Genomic DNA, 24,815 nt, shown 5'->3' with positions numbered 1-24,815 from the left:
CTTGTGTCCTATTATACGTTGGCCAACATAACATTGCAGAGCTGCCGATGCCCTTCGACATGTGGATGCAGATTTTCAACAACTACTTGCTTGTAATTAATTTAACGGGGAAAGCTTGGCCGTAAGCTGGCAAGAGGGCTACTTTACTACATGCCAGATACAGGTGACACTTTCCCTCCGCTGTCGCTGCATTAGAGAGACACTTTACACCCAAGTTAACGTTGTTGTAGAATGACATAGCTTCAGAAAACGGACACAAGCTCCCCATTAGACTATTGCACAGTATGTGTTCGCACTGCTTAACCTTGCTTCAAAATGTGGATTTGATGATTAAACGGACAAAATTATCTGTGACCAACTGATAGAACATATCAGTCCATCTTCGGGGAAAGGCTAATGCTCGCACCGGATTTGACACTGGATGAACCAGTTACAACTGCAACATAATTCCATGCATTCCAAGAGGTCCTCGCACTGCATGCAGTGCTCGGGCCCTAATTAAAGCCGGTGATGAACGGGCACTCGCACCTTTATGCCAGTTGGGTTGTGTTGCGTCTGCGGGGTGTGCTGCAACCATGGGGTGAGCTTCAGCCACGCAGTGTGCATGAAGCAAAGGATGTGCTGCAGCGACAGACTGCAGGCTTATATGTTGATCTGTTCAGGCTGAGACTGTCATCATTCATGTGAAATTTGGAGCTGATTGAACATTGTATATGAGAATTACTACTGGGTCTTACCAGTAGGTGGTGCTATGAGTATGAGTGAAATTAATATTTAGATCTGTTCAGGCTGGGACTGGCACAAGACTTTTGAAATTTGGAGGAGATAAGACAATGTATATGAGACCTACTACTGCCTCTTTCCATTAGGTGGCGCTATGATTATGCCTGATATTTATATTCAGGTGTGATCAGGGCAGCACCCTCATCCAACCTGTCAAACTTGGAGCAGATTGAACAATGTATATGGGAGTTGATACAATCTGTCACCAGTGGGTGGCGCTATAGCTCTGACAAAGAAATTTGTATGTAGACGTGTTCCGGGCAGGACTGTTATCCAGCACATCATGGCAAAGCTTGCATTCGCTGTGCCACCCAGGACACGCATGTAGTTGTGTTCATGCTGGGAGTCTTATCATACATTGAAATATGTAAAACATTGAACGTTGTATATGGGAGTTACACTGATTTTCTGTTTTTGGCATTTTGCCCAAAAAACATCAAACTTTGACCCCCAGCCAGGGCCACACCTCTTGACGAAAACTCAAGCCTTTAAAAACTTTGAGTCTTCACTGTGTTGTCAATAGGCTGACCGAGTTTTAAGAGGATAGGTCCTAGTCCCTAGCAGGAGTTTGTCAAGGTAAGGACCCTGTGAATATGAATAATTAGGCCAAAAATGACCATAAAATACAAAATGGCTGACTTACTGTTGGGGTTAGGGTATGTCCATAATAGACTTTTCTGTAGGTCCATGATACATTTGTGTACAAAATTTGGTGCAAGTAGGTGAACCCTGCTGGAGGGGCTGAACTTTAGGGGGCGCTAGGGAGCCATTTTGCCACGCCCTTTAAAAGCACCACTCCACCGATCAAGCCAAAACAACGCCCCGTTTTGGGGCATGTTAAAGCCGCCAAATAATGCGATTACTTTATGCAAAACTATTCCTTGCATTCCAATAGTACTCACTCCATTCAGTGCTCGGGCCCCAACAAGTGGAATCTGCTGTTCAACAGGCTAAAATGATTGCAGCAGATGAAAGTGTTACAGTGCAAGCAGTAGAGCCACATTCATATACCTCCAAAAAGAAATACAAACAGTAGTCGCCCAAATAAGTCTCCAAATTCCATCACTACATAATTTTGTAGAGGTGTGGTTCTGACAAACATGTGGCTAATTTTCCTGCAGCCAAGGCAATTTGCAAATCCTGTCATAAAGTTGGACATTTTGCCCAAGTTTGTCACTCACTTAAAACCAGTGATGAACGTGAGGTAGAGCTGCCTGAACTGACAGTGCTTTACCCAAGCACCAGAGTCACTTTTGTGCAAAATTAATGTCAGTACACATTTCCTTTGCCAATGAGCTTGAACTAGTTGTGGATACAGGCTCTGCAGTGTCTATTTTGCCCCAGCTATGACAAGTGCTTCAGTGACACACTGCTGCTTCCACCTGCTAGCCAGTACAGTCAACAGTGTGCAACACGAGACAACGTAAGCTGGGAAATGGGGATGGATAATGCCAACAAACGGCACCCACAACAACACCAACACAAACTACACACAAGAATAAAAAACAAAAACAAGTTTTATCTAGTGAAGCCTGTCTGACCAAACAAGAATGTGATCAACGTCAGGTGGAGTCAACATCGGCAGGGCATGCGAATCATGGAGACCTTCGATTGCTTTTGGGGATCAAGACAGACCCGCTTATTGTTGTCATAGAAACAAAACCTGCATGCAGGTTCTCCACCGGTTGCAGCGTTTTTTCTCTCACAGCACAGGTGCTTCACCCAGCTCTCTCCAGCCGCCCTGCCCTGCCTGGTTAATGTTCGCTAATGCTTTTGATTATTTGCTGGTTCGCCGGCGTAATTTGCCGCTTGGCTACGAAGCACAATGCCGGAGTCATGCAGTGTATTTATGTTAGAGCTAGTTGCCTAACCTTAGCATGCTCGCTAATGTTATGACTACCAAAATACTATTGGAGTTTGTATGTCAGTGTTGTCAGTCAAGCTACCGTTAGCTTGTCTGCTATCGCAGACGATTTGCCAGTTAGGCAACGTAGCAAAACACCGTCGAGTAGATAACATCAGCTAAATCACGCAGACTCCCGGGGCTGATCTGGCTGGTAGTTGAGTAATTTGCCGTTTGGTTACAAAGCACACTACCAGATCCATGCATTGCAGTTATGTTAGAGCTAGTGGCTAACCTTAGCATGCTCGCTAACGTTATGACAACCAAAATACTATCTGAGTGTGTATGTCAGTGCTGTCAGTCTAGCTTGACAAATAACTTCGCCACCTAACATGATGAACTTAGGTATTATGACAAACAGTGTTGATTTTGGACAACATGGTGCAGGTCAACATGATGCCGGACAATATGCCGGATGCCGGATGCCTTTGTTTTGACTATGATGTCACCTACAGACCAGGTTCCCAGAACTACACTGCCGATTGCCTCTCACGTCTCCCATTGCCTGCGCCTGACTCCACCCAAGATGCAGAACCTGTGATGGTGGCACAAATTTCCGCTACACTGTGGCTGATTTCGACAATGCCTGCTCCACTTGTCCTAAACTGTCAGCCCTGCGCTCACAAGTGGAAAGTGGTTGGCCCGCCTCCATTAAAGCGATAATTGATATACTGGCTCCATACTACAAGATCAGTTATCTCAGTCAAAGATAACTACATCCTCAGAGGCCTGAGACTCATTGCCCCACTCTCCCTGCGGCAAGCCCTGATCACACTTGCTCATGAGAGTCATCAAGGGGTCGTCCGCACAAAGCAACACCTGTGGGACCTGGATTGGTGGCCAAAAATAGACTCAGAAGTTCAGTCTTGCATAGCTTCATGTATACAGTGCCAGTCTACTGATAAAACAGCCAGAACTCCCCTGCCCCTCTGCAACCTGTCCCTCTGCCTGATGGGCCATGGAAGAAACTTGGTCTTGTTATTGTTGGACCTTTTGACACAGCTGTTCCTGCCTGCAGATATGCCATTACCCTGACAGACTATTATTCCAAGTGGCCTGAGCTTGCGTTTTCACATACTCCTACCACTGCTGATGTTATTCACTTCCTGTTGTTTACATTTTTAAAGTGCCCTCTGTAAAGCTGTCTTATTTGTATTATTCTGTGCTAATTTTACCACGGAAATGTTGATATGTTTGACTACAGTCTTGCCTTATTGTGGAACAGTTAAATTTTTTTCATCTGTTCTTAATGGTGTCACTGTCATAAAGCAAGTATCGGTTGAGACTGTGAAGGAGAGAGTAAGAAAAGAGATGGCGACTACTGAATGTACAGTACCATGCTACGATGGGTGAATTAAACGGTTCATTGAACATCCTTGTGTCCTTTTATACGCATGCCAGCATAAGAGAGCAGAAGTTTTTTCAACTTGAGGCACATGAATATCCAACTTCAACAATTCCGCTGCTTATGTGTTGTAGAAGCTCCATTTGACTGCAACTCTGTGTCGAGATTTAGGGAAGTTGATGTTTTCACACATAAACTCCAGAAAATGACATGACAAGGACATGTTCCAGAGTTGCCCTTTCACACATGTACCACACTGTTAAGTCTAAAACAAAGGTGTTTGGTCAAAAATAAAGGACAATATTTCATTGTCAGCATAGACGCAAGGATAAAAGGCCTCAATCGTCCAAAGGGGATCTGTTTGAAGCAGTGTTGGGATTCACTGCATCTCCAATATTGGCATGTGTTCATTTATGGACTTTAAACTGCCTCTTCAAAATGACAGCTGACAGACACGTCTGTAAAACCGGAAGACCTCCATTGTTCTTGGTTCAGAAGCTCAGAGTTTATAAGCTCAGAAACTCTTAACTGCCTTCCAAGAAGCAGCCTGGTTGAGCAACAGGATCGTTGGCCTAACAAGCTGCAACACAGCACAGCAATGGCTTTCTTTCCATGTTCTGGTACTGTAACATCTGTGCAAAGCTAGAATAACTGACAGTCCCAAGCTAAGCAGGAATGTTTAATGTATTGTTGTTGTAGTTGTAGTTGAGGTTACTTATGATTACACAAAGACATAGTCTGCATGCTAAATTAACCTCTCTCTTTTCTGACCCGGCACTCTTCAGACTTAGACACATACAATATTTTGGATTGACCTTCTGACCAGACTAAACAGCGAGGTTCTTTTTCTGGGTCTAGACCCTTCCTATGTGCTCAATGCAAGTTGGTTGAGACAAAGGACATTGTCAAAGCCAACATATGGTTAAGATATGAGGGAATGAGCTCACATCAACCATCTTGAAAGCACAGAATGGCTGTGATCAAGCAGCAAATTTACCTGTTGAAGGTACAAACCTGGAGGGGAATGAAGTGCACCTGACACTCCTGGAAAAGCGGATAAATGAGGCAATCAGAGTCATGTCAGCCTGGGAGCGATGGTTACTCATGGAAGCAAGGAAGGATTTTGACGACCAGATTTCATGAGCTTCTTTAATGACAAAATCCTAAAGATTAGAGACAAAATTTGTAACCTCCTGCCGTTAACTGGTGCAGATGTATCTTTGGAAACTGCTCAAAAACCTGATGTTTACCTTGACTGTTTTTCTCCAATTGACCTTCCTGAGCTAAATTCTCTGATATCTTCGTCTAAACCATCAACCTGTCTTTTAGACCCGATTCCAACCAAGCTGCTTAAGGAAGTCTTTCCCTCAATTAGCACTTCTTTACTAGATATGATCAATATGTCTTTATCGACTGGCTATGTACCCCAGTCTTTTAAACTAGCTGTAATTAAGCCACTTCTTAAAAAGCCTACCCTAGATTCAGGCACCTTAGCTAACTATAGACCTATATCTAACCTTCCTTTTATCTCAAAGATCCTTGAGAAAGCAGTCGCTAATCAATTATGTGACTTTCTTCATAACAACAGTTTATTTGAGGACTTTCAGTCAGGATTTAGAGTCCACCATAGCACTGAGACAGCACTTGTGCGAGTTTCAAATGATCTACTTACTGCTTCAGACAGAGGACTTCTCTCTGTACTCGTCCTGTTAGATCTTAGTGCCGCTTTCGACACGATAGACCATCACATCCTGTTACAGAGACTAGAACATTTAATTGGCATTACAGGATCTGCACTAAGTTGGTTTAAATCTTATTTATCAGATCGATCTCAGTTTGTTAATGTTCATGATGTGTCCTCTATGCACACCAAAGTTAGTCATGGAGTTCCACAAGGTTCTGTGCTCAGACCGATTCTTTTTACCTTATATATGCTTCCTCTGGGTAATATCATGAGGAAACACTGCATTAATTTTCATTGTTATGCAGATGATACTCAATTATACTTATCTATGAAGCCAGACGAAACCAATCAGCTATCTAAACTAGAAGCATGCCTTAGGACATAAAGATCTGGATGACTAGAAACTTTCTGCTACTTAATTCAGACAAAACTGAAGTTATTGTGCTCGGCCCAAAACACCTTAGAGACTCTTTCTCTAATGATATAGCTGCCCTAGATGGCATCAGTCTGGCATCCAGCACTACTGTTAGGAATCTGGGAGTTCTATTTGATCAGGATATGTCCTTCATCTCCCACATAAAACAAATATCAAGGACAGCCTTCTTTCACCTTCGCAACATAGCAAAAATCAGACGCATCTTGTCTCAAAACGATGCAGAAAAACTAGTCCATGCATTCGTTACTTCCAGGTTGGATTATTGTAACTCGTTACTATCAGGCTGCCCTAATAAGTCACTAAAAACTCTGCAGCTGGTACAAAATGCTGCAGCACGTGTGCTGACAAGAACTAGGAAGAGAGATCACACCTCTCCTGTATTAGCCTCTCTGCACTGGCTTCCTGTAAAATCTAGAATAGAATTTAAAATCCTTCTTCTTACTTACAAAGCTCTTAATGGTCAGGCACCAACATATCTTAAAGAGCTCATAGTGCCATATTACCCCTCTAGAACATTGCGCTCCCAGGATGCAGGCCTGCTTGTGGTACCTAAAGTGTCTAAGAGTAGTGTTGGAGGTAGAGCCTTCAATTACCAGGCCCCCCTCTTCTGGAACAATCTACCAGTCAAGGTCCGGGAGGCAGACACCCTCTCTTCTTTTAAGAGTAGACTTAAAACTTTCCTCTTTGATAAAGGTTATAGTTAGGGCTGGCTCAGGCTTGGACTAGCCCATAGTTATGCTGCTATAGGTTTAGACTGCCGGGGGGATCTGACACACCAAGCTTCTCTCTCTCTCTCTCTCTCTCTCTGACTCTCTGACTCTCTCTCTCTGACTCTCTCTTTCTCTCTCTCTCTCTCTCTCTGTCATATTAATGCAGCTCATTAACTCTGTATCTTCTGGTCCCATTAACATTACTAACCACATATCTTCCCGGGAGTTCTTGTGCTCCCTTGTCTTGAAGGTTCCTGGGGATCGTTGCTGCAGACCACCTGCTGCTGTGGACCTGCTCGACTGCAACAACTACTAACATCAGCCTTCCCCATAGTATCATTATTGTTGCTGCTAATGCTAATAGTAGACCTGTTGACTTCAACTGTTACAATTACGATTACCTCAGCCTTTATCATTACTCTGCTTCTCTCGCTAATTTATTTATTTATTTAGCCAATCTTCACCCTAGTCTACTTATTGGCATTGTAACCATAAGTATGTGTCTGTTGTTGTTCATGTAACAAGGACATATGTTGTTGTGGTAACAAGAACATATGTTGTTGTTGCTCTCTTTGCCTGTCTCTATCCTGCATCTCCTTCTATCCCATTTTCGGCCCATCCAGTCGAGGCAGATGGCTGTTCAACATGAGTCTGGTTCTGCTCCGAGGTTTCTGCCTGTTAAAAGGAAGTTTTTCCTTGCCAATGTGCCGAATTGCTAAGTGCTACTCATGGTGGATTGATGTTGGGCCTCTCTTTAAATAACTTAACAAAGAGTCGGTCTAGACCTGCTCTTTCTGTAAAGTGTCTCGAGATAACCCTGGTTATGATTTGGCGCTATACAAATAAAATTTGATTGATTGATTGATTGATTGATAAAGGACCTGAAAGAAACTGACAACAGACTATGGAAATAGAGCAACCATTGCCATAGAAATCCTTGATGAGCTTGATAAAATACCTCTTTTGAAGGGAAACCAGCCAAGGAAAGTCATCAAACTCATACAGTCTGTGGAAAAAGCCCTGTCAGATCTCACAGACCTTGGAAACTCTGAAAAATAACCCACCAGAAAGTTACCAGACTTCATCAAAAGAGACTGGCTAGTCTTTATGGTTGGACCAAGCGTCAATGTCACATCAGACAACCACGTTGAATGCTCCTAGCATTCCTTCAAAATCAGAAAGACATTCTTGGAAGGCTTGAACAGCTAAGGACTGTGGACAAGATGGAAAAACCAGACCTCCCAGAAAAGAAATATGAAAAAAATGCCTCCAAAGAACTACAAAGAAAGGAGATACAGCTGATGTTTGTGTTGTGTGCGGCGAGGAAAGGCACAAAGACAAAATCTTTTTCTGTAGAAAGTTCAGAGGGCTGAAGCTACTTGAAAAGAAAGCTGCATTGAAAGAACTGGGAGCCTGCGAAAAGATATCTTGGATGTCATGATGATGATGGTGGATACTGCAGAGACACCTGTGCAGAAACAAAGACTGTAACAGAAAACATCTCAGACCATCACTTTCGCTTCCCAAAAGGAGAAATCTAAAAGGGGAGCTGAGGAAGAGAGTGGAAAAGTCATGAGTAGGAAGAGCAAGCTAACAGAAACAGGAAGAGTTCTTGTCTGAACTTTCCTCAGAGCTTGCAGACAGATGCAGAAAAGCCTTCACCAATAGCATCTGCAAAACTGCACAGATAATCAGCATGGACCATTCTGAGCTTCTGGAGAAAGGTGGCTCAAAGGAAATTCCTGTCATTATGATGCTGCTGAGGTCACTGCCAATGCAGATCAGAAGGTTGGGACTCTGACTGACCTTGCAATCCAGCCTGTTATAACTAAGCTGTACATCATCATATCGGCACCACATTTTATGTGCTTGATAAATGTCCCGGCCTGAACACATCTATAGTTAAAATGTATGAAATAGTGAAAGCCACCTACTGGCTACAGGAAGTCACTGTAGGGCGGCTGTGACTCAGTGGTAGAGTCGGTCGTCCTTCAATCGGAAGGTCGGAGGTTCGATCCCCAGCTCCGTCAGGCTACATGTCGAAGTGTCCTTGGGCAAGACACTGAACCCCAAATTGCTCCCGGTGGCATAGCCAACGGGTATGAATGTGTTATCTGATTGACAGTTGGGCACTTTACGTAGCAGCCTCTGCCATCAGTGTGTGAATGGGTGAATGTGATATGTAGTGTAAAAGCAGCTTTGAGTGGTCGCAAAGACTAGAAAAGCGCTATATAAGTACAGTCCATTTACCATTTACCATTTACCGTGGCTATATTTTCATGTACAATTCCAATCAGGTTGGTTGTAGCCCATTCATTTTTTTTTTTTTTTTACTTTATTGCCATTGACAACAGGCAATTAACATCACAGAATAAAATTACCTTGAGATTGGGCTTCACTGGACATACTTGCACATGGCAACAAAAATAAAACACTGTACAGTGATAAAGCACAAACGCATCTATCCAGAACATACTGTATATACAAGTACAGAAAAACTCATACATATTCATACATACATGCACATTGTGCACCCACACAAGCATATATACACACACACACACACACACCCGGGACCCGGACGGGTTCAGGTCCATGTATTATCGGGTCCGGGTCGGGCTTTGTTCTATAATCCTCGGTTCCGGGTCTGTTCAACATTATGTGGAATACCTGAATTGATCCGGGAAGACCCGGCCGTGATTAGAAAGTGTTCATGATTAAAGTGCTGTGTGTGTCTGTGTGTGTATTTTAACTTGCAACAATGTGTCATTCGCATGAGAACGTGCGGGAATTAAAGTGGAAAAAACATAAGAAAAAGCAACAACGAGTTGAGTGACGTTTCACGTGACTGCAGGTTCAGGGAAAAGTTGAAGCCAAAGCGAGCAATGATGGACACCTTCCTCGCTGATGTGGACAAAAAAACAAAAAGAAAATGAATATAAAGAGGTAAAACCTTGTTTATATAAATTGTGGACAAAGACGAGAAGAAATTATGCGCAGTTACGTGTAACACGTGTGTGGCTTCTAAACGAGCCGCGCGTTTGTCATCTATCTGAATGACAGCAAGTGGACTTTTAATGTGAGATAACTAGTGGATTCATATATATATATATATATATATATACATATCTCTTTTTTTATCAACACTACATGGATAGCAGGAAACCTGGATGTGTTCTATGAACTTTCTTGGCGGAGGATGCACAGGGGAGAAGGCTGCGTCACACAGGTAGGACAGAAAGTTTTGTTTTGACAGCTGACTAATGGTAACTTGTTAATATTAATAAGCTGTGAAGTTGGTGCTGATCGGGTCTGGTGGTCGGGTCCTAGATAACTCCGTTTGGGCCCCAGCTTTCAAATAACAGACGGGTCCGGGCCCGGCATTTCTCGGTTCTTCACGGGTCCGGGTCCCAACTTTCAAATAATACATGGGTCTGGTTCGGTTCCGGATCGCACAATAACGGGTCTCTTAGGGTTCGGGGGATGAGACTTTATCCAACTGGTGGTAATCATTTTCTTTGCAACCATCAACAAATTAGAAATGCTGGTCTCAACTCTGGTTTGTCAGGTTTTCAACCTGATTCTAGGTCTCCTATTTTGCCAGATAAATTGTGATATTCATTTTTCTAACCACTTAAATGTGGATTGTGGTACTAGGACAGGGAGGGATTGAAAAAGGAAGAGTATTCTTGGTAAAATATTCATTCTCACCGACTCTATCCTGCCAAAAATTGAAAGGGGCAGCACCTCCCATCTTTTTAGCTCCTTATTAATTTCTTTTAACAGTTTTACGTGATTTGAGGACAATAATTGTGAAGGATGATCAACACCAAGATATCTTTCCCAATGCGATCTGGGCAGAGGAGGGTGACTGTTCCTTCGGGGGAATCACTAAGTGTCGGTGCATCTCGTCCAGCTTGCGGTGCGGTCGCTGCTCTGTGTGCAGGTTTTTTACTCCCGCCTTGTAATTAAGTTCCATCCATTGTATTTAGAATTCGAGTTATCTTCCTAACATGGATTATTTTTAACTCCACAAAATAAATAAGCTTGTGCTGAGGTCACTCAGCTCCGTTGAAAAGTGCCTTGACATCTGTGCTCGATAGCACCACTGGGTCTCTCCCTGGACTCCCCCTGGCGTCGGTCCATCTGCGGCGGGACAGCTCCCTCTCCATCTGCTACCGCTCGTCCACCCGAACCTGGATGTCAAGCTCCTGAAGCACCGGTAGAGCATCAGTGAGGGTCGGGTAGGTCCATAAATATTTTTAGTAGGGCTGTCAAAGTTAACGCGTTAATAACACACTAACGCACATTCCCTTTAACGGCAATGTTAAAGCGCGATTGACGCACACACGTTCTATTAGCATGACCCTCCGCCCGCACAGGTCCCGCGGCACAATGTATGTAGCCGCTACATACATTGTGCCTCGGGACCTGGGAGCTGCAGCGGGGTTTTTTTGTTTGGCTGTGAGTGATCGGTGGGCCCTTTCTATTTGTAGATTCACTTTGGGCATTGGTTGAAGAACTTCTTGAATCAGCTCTTTCACAAAAGCCTTCACATCTTTTCCCTCACTGCAGGTCTTCACACCGGGCTGTCAGGTCAATCTCCCTCTGCAGCAGATACAGGATTGCTCTCTCATGTGTCCTCTCGGTGTCCTCTGCAGCACTAACGCGGGCCTCCACCTCCGTTGTTCTTTTCTGTAGTTTTGTCATTTCGCCTTTGAAATCTTGCATTGAAGATTCCAGCTTTGTTAGCGTGAGTCTGGTCTGGTTATGGCCTTCTAAATTTTCTTTTCTCTTTTTCTCCAGTTCGGCTAGTATTTTGGATTCACCGTGGTTGCTAGCATTATCTTCGCCACTTACGGCAGTTTGAGGTTGGTGATTCAAGTTTTTGTTTTTATCCTTCAAGTTCTCATGTTTACTTGAGCTTTTACCTCTGCTTGACGACGCCATTCTTGTTTTGTGAGTTAAAACCCAGTAATTGGTAGTTTTATTAGGTTAGATTAGGTAAGTTATTAGCAAGACGGACGGAGCTAAACTTTTAGGCTTTTGCCTCAAACATGGTGCCACCGAAAGTCCCCCCTTCAGATTTGGTCCCAAACATCCCAATACCTTTGCCATGCTCCATTTGAAACTCAGAAGTGTACATCTCTTTCTGTTGCCATGGCAATGCATCATTTGCCATTAAGGGAAATTATTTAGGGGCTTAATATACTTGTACAGCCATGAAACTGGGTAGACTTGTCCCCAGTGAGAAAAAGGAAAGATTTATATAGGTTTTGTTAGTGGGCATGGCTAAACGACTCAGTGGTGCCCCCTACAATTTTTCAAAAATTCAGCCCCTGCAGGATGTTTAACCTACATTTATGAAATACACATATGTACCATGTGTAGACCTACAATAAAGCCGCTTAGACCCAAATTGTAAAACCAACAGGAAGTACAGCATTTTAATGTTTGTCAAAAAATAGTGGAATTTTAAATAGTGGAATAGTGAAAGTGAGCCTCCCCTGAAAGAACATAAAAGCAGCTAAGGGCATGAACCAAGTCCTAGGAGGGACATACCTGCAACATATCTCTGACAAAAGACACATCGCAAGCATTTTTACAGGCAGGTGATAGGACGACTCTGCAAGCACAGCGATCAGTTCACTATGTGTTCTAGTAAGGGGTTGCACTACTTATAATTTCAGACTGAAATGAAAACCTTGCAATATTGATGCTAAACAATTTATCGTGGAACCCTTGTTACTACCCACCTGCTTGAGTTTCTCGTCGGTCAAACAGTTGAGCTCTATGATGAACTCACTGTCAGTTGGAGAGATCTGAGCACAGGGGTCAATAATCTTGATTATGTCCAGCTGCTCTCTCAGGCCCATCTCTGTGCTGACCTTCCGACTTAGGTATTCAATGTACTCCACCTGGATGTGGAAACACAGACATGTAGTTTAAATTTTTGTTTCTTTTATTGGTTCTTGCTACCTGTACTGACTAAAGGTGGATAAGAAGTCCTTGACTGAGTAAATTTGGTGGTTTTCACTGTTAGACTAATTGAAGCAAAGAAGCTTTAGCTGGAAATGGCTGGTGCTTTCTATTGCTGAGAAAGGTCCATCGTAAATTCTTGGATTGGAAAAAAGCTATATAAGCATTGCCCAAAATTTCTATGGTACTAAAATCATCGATATATGGAAATGTATAGTTGGGTATAGTCTTTAAGCTATGAAACTCAATGTTATGCTTTCTTAAAACATTTCCAAGTGGTAGCATATTTTGACTAAAAAGGGGCTGGACTTAAAATAGAACTTTGTGGTAGGCCAGCAGTGTTTTTGTTTTTTCTGAGGAGAAATCACCCAGGGACAAAGAACTTCTGGCTAGTCACATAGGATCTAAACTAACTTGAAAACATTCCTCAGAGACTCCAGTTTTCAACTATGAAGTAGGATTTCATGGTCAATGCTATCAAAAGTTGCACTAGGGAACTATGACAGAAAGTTTTAGTTTTTTTAATCAGTTTTAATAAGTATTTCAAAGTTTAGACCTTAGTAAGTACACATTTTTAGGGTTAGGATTCGGTTTTTACCTGTTCATCGTTGGTCATTGCACTCCAAGGCAACTCATCCAGGTTGCGATGAGGGTGGGTCTTAGGCTTCCTCTTGGAAAACAGACAAGGGGAACTTGGAACACTTGGGATTATGTCAGAAAGGACATCGCTGCTGCTGGCAATGTCACTTCCTGGCAACTGGGAGGACAGCAGTAAGACAAACAAAGAATGAGATGGACAACCTAGCAACTAATCACAGTTAAACCTACAATCACTGTTTGATGTACACAAAGAATTAAGTTATCATGATTATGTCTGAAAGACCATTAATACATATCAGCAGTGTTTCAGAAAATCTCTTATAGACTAGATACTAGGCCTGCTAACAACCAACCTGCCACTCAAATTCGCTATCTGACCAGTCCCAATATGTGCTGATGGAGGAGGAGACATCACTGCAAACACTACCCTCTGGAAACAGGTCCAGAGATGTTAGTTCTTGATCATCCAAAAGAGAGTAACAGTCGTCCTGATCTCCCACAGACACAGAAGAGAAGAGCTCCTCACTGCACTCTGAGCTGGCAATGCTGGTCCCACAGGAAGTAAGGTTCCACCTGGGGAGCACAATGAGCGTTAGCGTTCTATGAGTAATTTCTGGAAAAAAACATTTTTTTTCTTTGCCCTTGAAATTTATAGAATTTTAACCAACATACAAATACAAACATACAAACTATGGAAAATACAATACACAAATACAACACTCACAACAGGGGATCACAATCCCAAAAAAAGGTAGGCTGTTTTTTTAAAGCCTAGTAAACACACACAAGGAAGATGAGTTTGTCCTTAAGGGCTGTTCTTATACAGAAGAAATCTTTCCCACTTTGAGTGGTACTGATCTATCCTACCTAGCAGTGAGTAAGAGAACCGTTCATATGCTCCCACCCTGGCAAGTAAATTAAACCACTCAGAGACTGATGGAGTGTGAGCTGACTTCCATTGTTGGACAAGCAGCCTTCTACCTAGCATTATAGCTGTCTGGACCCATTCAGTATAGGTTGAACAAGCTATGCCTTTCAGAATGGACGGGTGTCCCAGCAAGAATAGTCAAATGCAAAAGGGGACTGCCTGACCAATGATTCTCTGGATGCAGTCATGAACTGCTCTCCAGAAGTCCTGTACTTTGGGGCAATGCCATAGAACATGAGTATGTCCAGAAAAATTTACAGCACCTGGTGTGCCCTTTAAGCCTAACCCTATATAATCTAGAGGATGCCCAGTAAATTCTATTAATAATTTTGAATTGGATTAACCTGGTGCGAATATCTTTTGACATGTGCAGTATTTTGACTGACGCAAAACATCAACCCACTCTGTATTTGTAAATGTTGTTCAAAGGCCTTTTTCCCAAGGCCTTGATAGTGTTGTATTTTTGTAGCAGTCTCGAATAGTACATTGAAACTTCATGACCCTTGCCGTAGCTTGAGATAATTAAAGAAGCTGTATCTGCATTTTGAGGGGCAGATGAAGTTTTAAAAACTGATTTCAATAAACTATGGATTTGCATATACCGCCAGTGCTGTTGTTTATGCAGCTTAAATTTGGTTTGTAGGTTTCATAGGTACCTCAACGAGCAAAAGGCTTAAGTTCCTCTCCTATGAAAAGGTCGCCAAGCACTACAATATCCCTCTGTACCCATTCCTTCTAATAAAGTGGAGTTTTGCCAACACGTAGGCCAGGATTATACCATATACTAGAAGTCAGGTTCAAGAAGGGGTCACAATTAAGAATCTTTGCATTCTTTTTCCAAACTCCCTTAAGGCGTGACAGTACCAGATGAGACTGAGCACTTGGGGGAAGAGGGGCAGACAGGTAAGCGAGCGAGGGAAGAGCGGGGCAAGTGCATGCTTCCACACTGAACCATGGGGGTGCCCGCTTCGGTTCTCACAATTCAAATTGAGTTCTTGAAATTGCATTTCAGTTTACTGAGACACGCATCTGAAGATGAGGAAGATGAGGAAAAGCAATCAAGTGCAGATTCAGAGCACTCCTTTTTGGCCAATCAGCACAGATATTTAAGATCATTTCCTTTACGACATCGAACCTCTGGTAGCTACCAGAACTAATGATGGTTAGTTTCTCTCATAAAATTAGATTTTATGAAGCAATTTTATGCACTCTGGGCACCTTATTTACATTCAAAGTAATAATTGAAAATTGAAAAAAATGTGTATCTCAACTGCTATCATTAAACATTTATTGACCAAGTTGAAAAAAAAAGAAATTTAGTTGTTACCATCAGTTTATTGTAACATTAAAATGTTTTTTCTTCATTTATAGCAAATAATTAATGCATTGTAGTGCACATTTTATCATCTCTTTCTCTATTTCTCTCCATTAGTTGTGCTGTCTCTTTTCTTATTCTCCCTCCATTACATGTTGCTGTCTCTCTATTCCTCCCTTTCTCCATCAAATGCCAATGTCTGACTTTCTTGATGTACTTATCACATAAAGCGCTGTAGGATTCATTAAACAGCAGAATTTACTATCACAAAAAGAGATAAGCATGTTAAATCATGAATCAACAGTTATTGAGAAGGTACTACAGAGGCCAACTTCTTACCTTTCCCTCTAAAAGATCGAGTTTGAGTTTGAGAAATGGGAATGTTGACGATAATAGTTAGATGCAGAGGCGGACAGTGTTCGGGGTAATGCGTTACAAAGTAATCTGTTAGAGTACTCAGATTACTTTTTTGTTGCAACAAGTAACGTAACATGTTACTTTTGCAAGTCAAGTAATCCATTACTTACTTTTTCATCAAAAGTAATTGGTTACTGACACAAAGGCCGCATTTCCCTTTGCTGTTTGTCGCCACAAAAAAGAAAATCACTGAAGCACTGTTTCTGTTTCTCTCCTACTTCTTGGCAGGTAGCTGTCAATGCACATGCGTTGCTAGCTACCTCAACGAGCGAAATGGCAGAGGGGACATCATTTACTTGGTGGAAATATTCTCATTATTTAGAAATTTTGGGTGGAGGGACAAGAGCAACATCATGGTGAAATGTAAGTTGTGTCTGGAGGATAAGTGCTCGTCAGCTGTGAAGAGCTTGACTTCTGAAATAGCATCTGCAGCTGCTATCTGCAGCTCCGCAACACTGGTGACTAAGAGCCTGTGTTGTATTGTGATCAGTAAAACAGCTTTGCCTAATACTATCTGCCTTCTTGCCCTGATGCGCCCATCACTCTGGAACAGGGTAAATCTGGACTCATCAGACCACATGACCTTTTTCCATTGCTCCAGAGTCCAGCGTCTATGTTCCCTAGCAAACTGAAGCCTTTTTTTCCGAGTAGCCTCACGAATAACTAATAACTAATAATTGCCACAGTTTGTCAGGTTGGGGAACTGTGTGTCTGGGACAATCATGAGCAGCACGGGGGCTCCACAGGGGACTGTCCTGGCTCCATTCCTGTTCACATTGTATACCGCGGACCTCAAATACAACTCTGAGTCCTGCCACATCCAGACTGGAGTCACAAAAACTGCCTCCTACTGAACACCTCAAAGACAAAGGAGATGATAATAGATTTCCGCAGGTCCAAGCCCCCTCTTCAGCCAGTGAACACTTGTGGGGTGGACATCGAGGTGGTGCCAACCTATAAATATCTAGGCGTACACCTGGATAACAAGTTGGACTGGTCCCTTAACACAGACACACTCTACAAAAGGGGCAGAGCCGTCTCTTTTTCTGAAGGAGGCTCAGATCTCTAGACATCTGCAGTAAGATGCTGCAGATGTTTTATCAGTCTGTGGTGGCAAGTGTTCTGTTTTATGCTGCAGTCTGCTGGGGAGGCAGTATAATTTGCCATTTGTGAAAAACTCCTACAGAAAATGATAAAAGATAAACAATGATGCTCCTCTACGTTAATGGATGCAATAGATGCAGCATTTTCCTCAAAAATGTGTATTTTAAATTCTGAAAGCAAAGTATTGAACATGAAACATAACTCAACTTAGGGGTGGGCAATATGACCTCAAATTTAAATCACTGTATTTTTTTTTTTCTCTTTGCAATAGCGGTATTATATCGCAGTATTACAATATGAAAAAGGGGTACTCTAATTAAAAAATGATTGCAGGTCTTTTTGCTCTCGTCAATGTAAGGGAACAGAGCTTAGAAGACAAAAACATTTTTTTTCAAGAAACTAATATGTTCATTAGTGCACAATATGAATGAAGATGAGGTAAAGGCCTGCGTCGTACGTTTTGGGAGGAATAGCCTGCCCTGTTTTGAGCTATGAGTGAACTGAGCAACCTGAGTCTGAGCAAGAAGAATATTTGGAGAAGTAATCTAAGACTTTCCCTTTAATATCCTCACTCAGCGGTTTTTGTCCTCTAATGGCATCAAGATATCTGAATATAGAAAATGGAGGACAGGCTTCACAGAGGAGATGTGACATATTCCTCCCCTGATAGTAGGGATGCACCATATTGGGAAAATCATGATGATTTTGACTTTATTACCCCACAACACAAGCCACAGCTGACATACCATTCCATCTTAGTTTTGTTTATATCCTGCATAATTCTAAGCATATAAAAGCTTCATTGAACACACGAGGGGGCTTGGCTGGCTATGATATAAAGACAGGTCATTTAATTCTCCCCAAATATATTGAGGCTGCACTTGCAGCTTGGGGGGCCCCCTAGTGGCTGCGGGGCCCTATGCATCTGCATAGTCCACATATAGCAAGAAACGGCTCTGAGTCACAATCCCTTGAGTTCTTTTCGCATTGTGCGTGTGGAAATGCTCTTACTTTCACTATTAAACATAGCCGTGACTTCTACTGTTGATTTTTTACGATTTGATTTCACCAAACAAGTTCTCCAATCATGATCAATCAGGATTTTTTTCCAATCACATTTCTTCCTTGAAGATGATGGTTCACCACTATCCTTCCAGATTTTAATAATGCGCTGGACAGTTTTTAACCCAATTTTAGTAGTTTCAGCAATCTCTTTCGTTTTTTTCTTTGCTTGATGCAGGCCAACAATTTCACCCTTCTGAAACAGAGTAACATCTTTTCCACGACCACAGGATATGTCTCTCGACATGGTTGTTACTCACTGCATCAGTTAGGGTTAAATAACTTGTTGCCAGCTGAAACTTATTAATCACTGCAGTAATTATTCAATGGAAGGCTCTTACGTATTTGCTTAGTCACCAGGTGGTGACTTTTTTTTTGCGTCTGTCATTCCAGTCATAAGGCTACAGAGTTAAAGATTATGGGCCGTAAACTAGGCTGCAATGACAGTAAGGTCAATAAATTCAAAGGTAGACGTACAGTAGGCTACACACCATCCTGACAATATAACCAAACAAAGGGGTCATTTTAAATTTTTGGTAACGCAAAAGTAATTTAACGCGTTACTTTTCTCAGTAGGTAACGAAAACTCTTTCAAAATAAAAATTCAATTGCTTGAATTAATATTGAAAAGGTGGAAAAGTGAAGTAGTCCATTACATTGAGATGCATGAAAATGCATCGTGAATCGTATTGTTAACATTAACAGTGAGACATGGTTATCTGGGGAGGGAAAGTTATAATAAATATACTTTTCTTTTTTTGTTTTTGCTGATCCAAAATAACCGACCTGATCCGATACATGACTCAAAACCTTGATATGATCTGAACCGTGTGTTTTGTGATCCATTGTCCCCCTAGTATTGTGTTTTCCCCCATCAGAGACAAGTTCCATTTTGCACATGTATACACTGCTCAAAAAAAATTAAGGGAACACTTAATCGTCACAGTATAACAGTCAGTTAAACTTCTGGGATATCAATCTATCCATTTAGGAAGCACAAGTGATTGTGAATCAATTTAACCTGCTGTGGTGCAAATTAAAGAGACAACAGGTGCAATGGAGAGGCAAAAGCAAGACAACCCCCAAAAAGGGAATGGTTTTGCATGTGGTGGCCACAGACAGTTGCTCTCTCCTGATACCTTCTGACTGATTCTTCTTTAGTTTTGTGTTCTGCTAGTGTCCTTGTCACTACACAGGACAATTTGAGTATTTTTTCCAGAGTAACCATTATTTTTCTCTGGAGGAGTCATATTAAATCATTTTGGAGTATAATTGTCAGGTTCAGAGGCAATAGTTGGAACAAAAATACTGAATACATTTTATTGGAGTAAACTGCATAACCACGCCCACTAATGTTCCTTAAGTTTCGTTTCTGCTGCCATGAGACTTCTCTCACAACTGAAAGACGAGCAGACGGAGGAATAACTGAAGTGATTTACACGACACAAGTTCATGCGCGATAAAATGCCGGGTAAGTTTTATTCTACTACTATATGAAACTGTTGAGCTACATTACAGCTATTTAGGTGAATACTGCAGTAAGCCTACACTGTAATTATCGTCAGATGCTAATGCTAGCTTATAGCTAATATAGCGTTACATCATGTTAAATGGTTTATGGGAAGTATTAACGCCAGTTTAAAACACATTCAATTCTCAACAAAGTAGTACTGGCTTTTACAAGTATCTAACGGACTTTACTAAGAGCAGGGACTCTGAGCAGAGCGCTTTAGACAGACAGTATTTTGCGGTCAAAGAGTAATCGGCGCAATGCGTGTGTTTTACTGTTTGACAGGGTGGTTGCCATCATTTAGGTTTCCAGGGCAAAATATGCAAGCTGTTGGTAACTTAACTCACCAGACAAACAAAAAACAACAACCAGTAAGTATTTTAAGTGGCTGGTGAAATTTGAATATTCACTAGCTGAAGGAGAACATAAAAACTACATTTTGCCCCCTTGGTGGTGCAGCACGTGTTTTACTCTGAGTTGAGTAGTGCACTTGGCTGAACACTTTAAGTGGCGTGAGTGTGAGGGAGTAAGGCGGATTTAGGTATTGGCGTAATGGGCGGCATCTTGACAGGGGGCGGCATGACAAGCGCACGCAAAGGGGGAAAAAAAAACATTTGCGCGAATGCCCGGTGCTCGTTAACGCTCTGGCTACAGATCCGGTCTGGTAATGGAACAAACGTTACACCCGCAGTGCACCACGGATGTGTGCTGACAGGAAGGATACAGTAAGGTTTAGTTTCCCAAAGTTACAGTTATCAGGCTGATCACACACTGGTTAAACACACATTTGAACATGTTAGAAATGGTAGAAGACAAAACGTATAATTAACGCATCTGCAGCCCACAGGTCTGTTTGTATTTATTTAATTCAGAAACCGCTCTCTGCTTTTTCATGGAGGATCAGAGTCGCTGAACCAAAAGTGATAGAAGCAGGGGTAGATCCAGTCTTTTTTCACTGAGGTGGCCGACCTGGGGCACTGACTTATGCAGGGGGATATTTTTTCCCCCTTCCTATCTTCACTAATCATATGTAGCCAGCTTTGACTGCTAACATTAAAGTCAGCAGTAAATGTTAAAGCTCCTGTGAGGAGTTTTTTCTCTGGTTTTGAAACAGATACTCTATATGTGCTATACAAGCAAACCAGACCATCAGAAACAAGATTGATTATTTCTATAAAGTTCTTCTTAATGTGTACTACTGGTGCATGCTGCCTTTGTTTACATTTTCCAGGGCAGAAATGTAAAGTGAGTGATATATATGACTGTTAAAAAGTTTGTATCACTCCCCTAGGGCACAAATTGAGCTTATTTTTTGCATTTATTTTGTATTTTTAATTTTATAACATCAAGAATGTAATGTGTTTTACTATGATATTAATGTTAGTGGTTACAGTGGTAATGTACATTGGAATTGGAGTTGTTTTATAGCCTATATTTTAACTTAACAGTTATAATACTAAATTGCCGCGTATTTGTGATGATGCACTTGAAATGATTTATTTCTTGTCATCAAGGATGCACGCTGTACGAGTAAAATACAGAGATCATCAGAAGTACATTTGTTATGATGGGCAGTTGACCTTCAAACCCTTTCTGGATTGCGGTGAGTGAAAAATGTTACTGATTTCACATATTAATCTATTGATGGACATACTTGGGATTTTAATTGCTTTGCTATAATTGTTTGACCGGCAGCCACCACAGACTGCATACAACAGGAATTAGCTTGGAAAGGAGCACTAAATTAGTTTTGGGGTTACTATGTTCAATTACAGATGTCTTCTTGATTTCCTTCTTGTTTTTACAACAGAGTCATCAGTGAGCTTGTGCTATCATATTTCCTCTTAACAGTTGCCAAGAAACTTGGAATTAAAAGTCTATGATTAAACAAACACTGAAGTTGACGAGGAGGTGTTTGAGTTCCTTCTAAAAAAACAAGACCTTGGTGTGCTGGAGATTTGTTTACCCCATGGTCCAAATCCTGATAGTGAGTTGTTTTATTAGCTTAAAGCTTTATATTCATCCATACAGTGCTGGCTTGACTGACATGTTCTGAATACTTAAGACAAGCAGATATGCATATATATGATAAACTGTTGTTCACACCAGCTAAATGCTAACATTATTTTATAGATTCATTTAGCTCCCCTACAAACAGCTCCTTTGCAAGCTCCAGTGGAGACAATGAGGGGGAGTCTGATGACACGATTATATTGCAGCCGAGTCCTTCTACAAGAGATAGAGCTGAGGATACAAGTCTGGCTCAAGTAGGCTCTGCAGATTTCCTTATAAGCTTTCATGAAGATTAAGCAAATGCCAAAATTTTTATTGAAACTAACTACTATTAAAACTATTTATTAGTGGAAGATGTTGCAATGTACTAATAAATATATATCTCCTACTTAGATGATTGAAGACATTCTGAAGAACAAACCTGGGGGAGAGAGAATCATGAATGAGTATGCTCGGGCAAAAAGTCTAACAGATAGCAGAAGACGTGATTTGGTGAAGATTTTGGTTGCACATATGACAAGTGAACATGGGTAAGTTGTCAATTAATCAATGCATACCTTTCCCCCTAATACTTATTTTCGGCTTGACCTTATACAATACAACATCCCTCTTCTGACAAATGGTGTAATTTATACCAATAATATTGTGTGTTTGTGTGTGTAGGACAAGTCCTTCAAGGCGTGTTAAAGAGGACTACGCAAAGGGTATCACTACCTTCTTCCCAAACCTTGCTGATCCCTGGAGCAAGCGTGGCTATGTAAGTACACTAAAAACTAAGTTGAACCTAATTCACTGGCCCCTTTACAGGGGCTCTCAAACCTTTACATGTTTTTTGTTTACAATGTACATTTTTTTCATGTTTGGATGATTATTAGTCAAACTAAAGATGTGTCAGCATTACTGTATGCCTGCCATCTCTCCTAAGCTCAGCTCTGGTTGTAATAAAGCCCAGTTTAGTTTTGATCTGCAATCTGCTAAGGGACAGGCTTGTAGACCTTGAATGAGCAATTCTTCATCTATGTGCAAATACCATAAAACTTTAATAGCCCAGGCTTTTATTTACTTTGCTCTATAAACCTACACTGCCTTTATTTGGGACAGGCATCTATACTAGACGGGCCTTTAATCATTTTTAATACAAAACTGCAAAGATGGAAAACTCTAAAAATATTGATTTAGACCAGTAAGAATGTTAAAATTATACATCTATACTATCACTAATACGATCCTGCTGCCTGACAGTGCGTCAAACGTGCTGCACTGGAGAGAGACTCCTGTTTTAGTAAGGACTTAGGGGTGCTACGCATACTTTATGTCCCTTAAGAGATGGAAAAAAACACGTTTGTTATCATAGTTTTTTAAACTTTACTACATCCATATGAAGCGACATGAGCTGCAGAGTCCTCCCCTACTCTCCTGTCACTCTAAGCGGTGGATAACACACTCCCACTCACGCACCGCAACACCATACAAACATCATAAACACACACACTTACTGATTAGTTGGTTTTGCTAGGTTTTTAGCCATAAACATGGACTGGGGAAGCAGCAAGGACACTTTGGAGACAGAAATGTGGTTTGAAGTCGAGGACTTATCGCCAGAGTCTCCTGTAGACAACAGTTCAGAACTGTATCAGGTTAAACCACTAGCACAGATGTAGCATTTATTCATTGGTTTTCAGCTGAAAAAAAGTGGTCTGGGGGTTTTGTTGCTGTTTAAGGATAGAGAGGTTTAAAACCTCTTAATACTCTTTTTAGGAGCATTACTACAATGCAGAAGATGGGAGTGGATATCTGGCATGGAGACTAAAATTTGTCCAGAAGGTAGCATCAGAAGGACAAAAGAAGACTATCCGTCAGTCACTAACGGGTATGTGGTTTTTCATTGTGTTTAGACTTTAAGTTTCTTATGACACCTTACACATGTATTAAATGTTTTTTAGTCATATACTTTTTAATTATCTGTTGCTACAAATTCTGCTTCTTTGGACACAATGTCATATACTTGTATAAAGCAGACATACCCAGTAATCAGTAAAAGTTCTTCCACTCTAACAGGTGGTCCAAAAGCTGATCGAGACCCCTTCAGAGATGAAAACTGGCTAGCCACAGAAGGCATGTGCAGTGAGGCCATTGCTCTGATGAAGCATACAGCTGATGAAGCAATTGTCAAGGAGAAGATGAAGCAGACCTTCACTTATCGCCAAAAGATGGTTCATGACCCAGTGAAGTCCTGAAATATTCACAGCATTTCCAAGATTCCTAGACATAGCAGGAATGGTATGTGGATCCACAACTGTCTTACCATGACTACATGTTCTACATCAACCTAAGATTAAGATAAAATCTTATGATAGTGCCACACCGTAATATTAACTGTTCTTTCTTGACTTGTTCCATTTTGTCTGCAGATTGAGCAGGATTTCAGACTGATGTTCGGTGATGTCACCTCTACAAAGTTCCTGGAGAAGTGGCCAACTGTCTACAAGCAGAAAGTCCTTGAACAAAGCCATGGCCTCACACAGACGGGTGAACTTCAAGATCTGCTTCAAAATGCTGAGTCCACAACAGAAGTGGAAAATGGTACGCTTAAATAAAAGTATTATACTAATGCAAGTGAAAATTGTTTTTTGAAAGCAAAAGGAATGACCGTTAGCTTTGACTGAATATTTTTTCAAATGTGAACATTTGTGTCATCCGTTTTGGTTCTTGTACACCTCCTGCCCCCTTCACCTCATGGCCGCAAGAGACCGGGAAAGATCTCAGCCAGAGAAGCCTGTGACCATCTAGTGAAGTTCATTAAGGTGAGGTTACAGTTACATAAAATTAAAACTAAGATTACTGCTCTGTCTCCATTCCTTATCATGTTAAACCTTTTATTAGTAAAAGTAAATTTTATCAGAAATCGTGGTAAGATCATGTTTATTAATGTATTTTAAAGACATTTTGTCAAACTGTTTGCAAACTGTGACTTAATAGCAGACTAATTACAGTTCTTGTGTAGAGTCTGCGACCAGCATCCAGGG

General features: G+C 41.4%; 1 protein-coding gene across 6 annotated transcripts in view; it reads right to left on the bottom strand.

Annotated features, from left to right (window-relative positions):
• fam199x (family with sequence similarity 199, X-linked) overlaps nt 1-24,815 on the bottom strand; it is a 48,552-nt gene that overhangs the window by 7,025 nt on the left and 16,712 nt on the right. For 5 of the 6 annotated variants that reach the window (XM_069670527.1, XM_069670528.1, XM_069670525.1 and 2 more), the window contains 3 exons: nt 13,794-14,013; nt 13,439-13,597; nt 12,618-12,779 (listed from right to left, as the gene is read on the bottom strand). In XM_069670527.1, coding sequence (XP_069526628.1) covers nt 12,618-12,779; nt 13,439-13,597; nt 13,794-14,013 — 541 coding nt within the window. The remainder of the gene's footprint in view (nt 1-12,617; nt 12,780-13,438; nt 13,598-13,793; nt 14,014-24,815) is intronic. The other variant, XM_069670530.1, reaches the window with a different exon arrangement.

Source organism: Semicossyphus pulcher, unplaced genomic scaffold (assembly GCF_022749685.1).
Source record: "Semicossyphus pulcher isolate SPU_LCO1_2020_fin unplaced genomic scaffold, fSemPul1.0.p SCAF_2, whole genome shotgun sequence".
Taxonomy (NCBI): Eukaryota; Metazoa; Chordata; class Actinopteri; order Labriformes; family Labridae; genus Semicossyphus; species Semicossyphus pulcher.
This window is presented reverse-complemented; position numbering and strand designations above follow the sequence as displayed.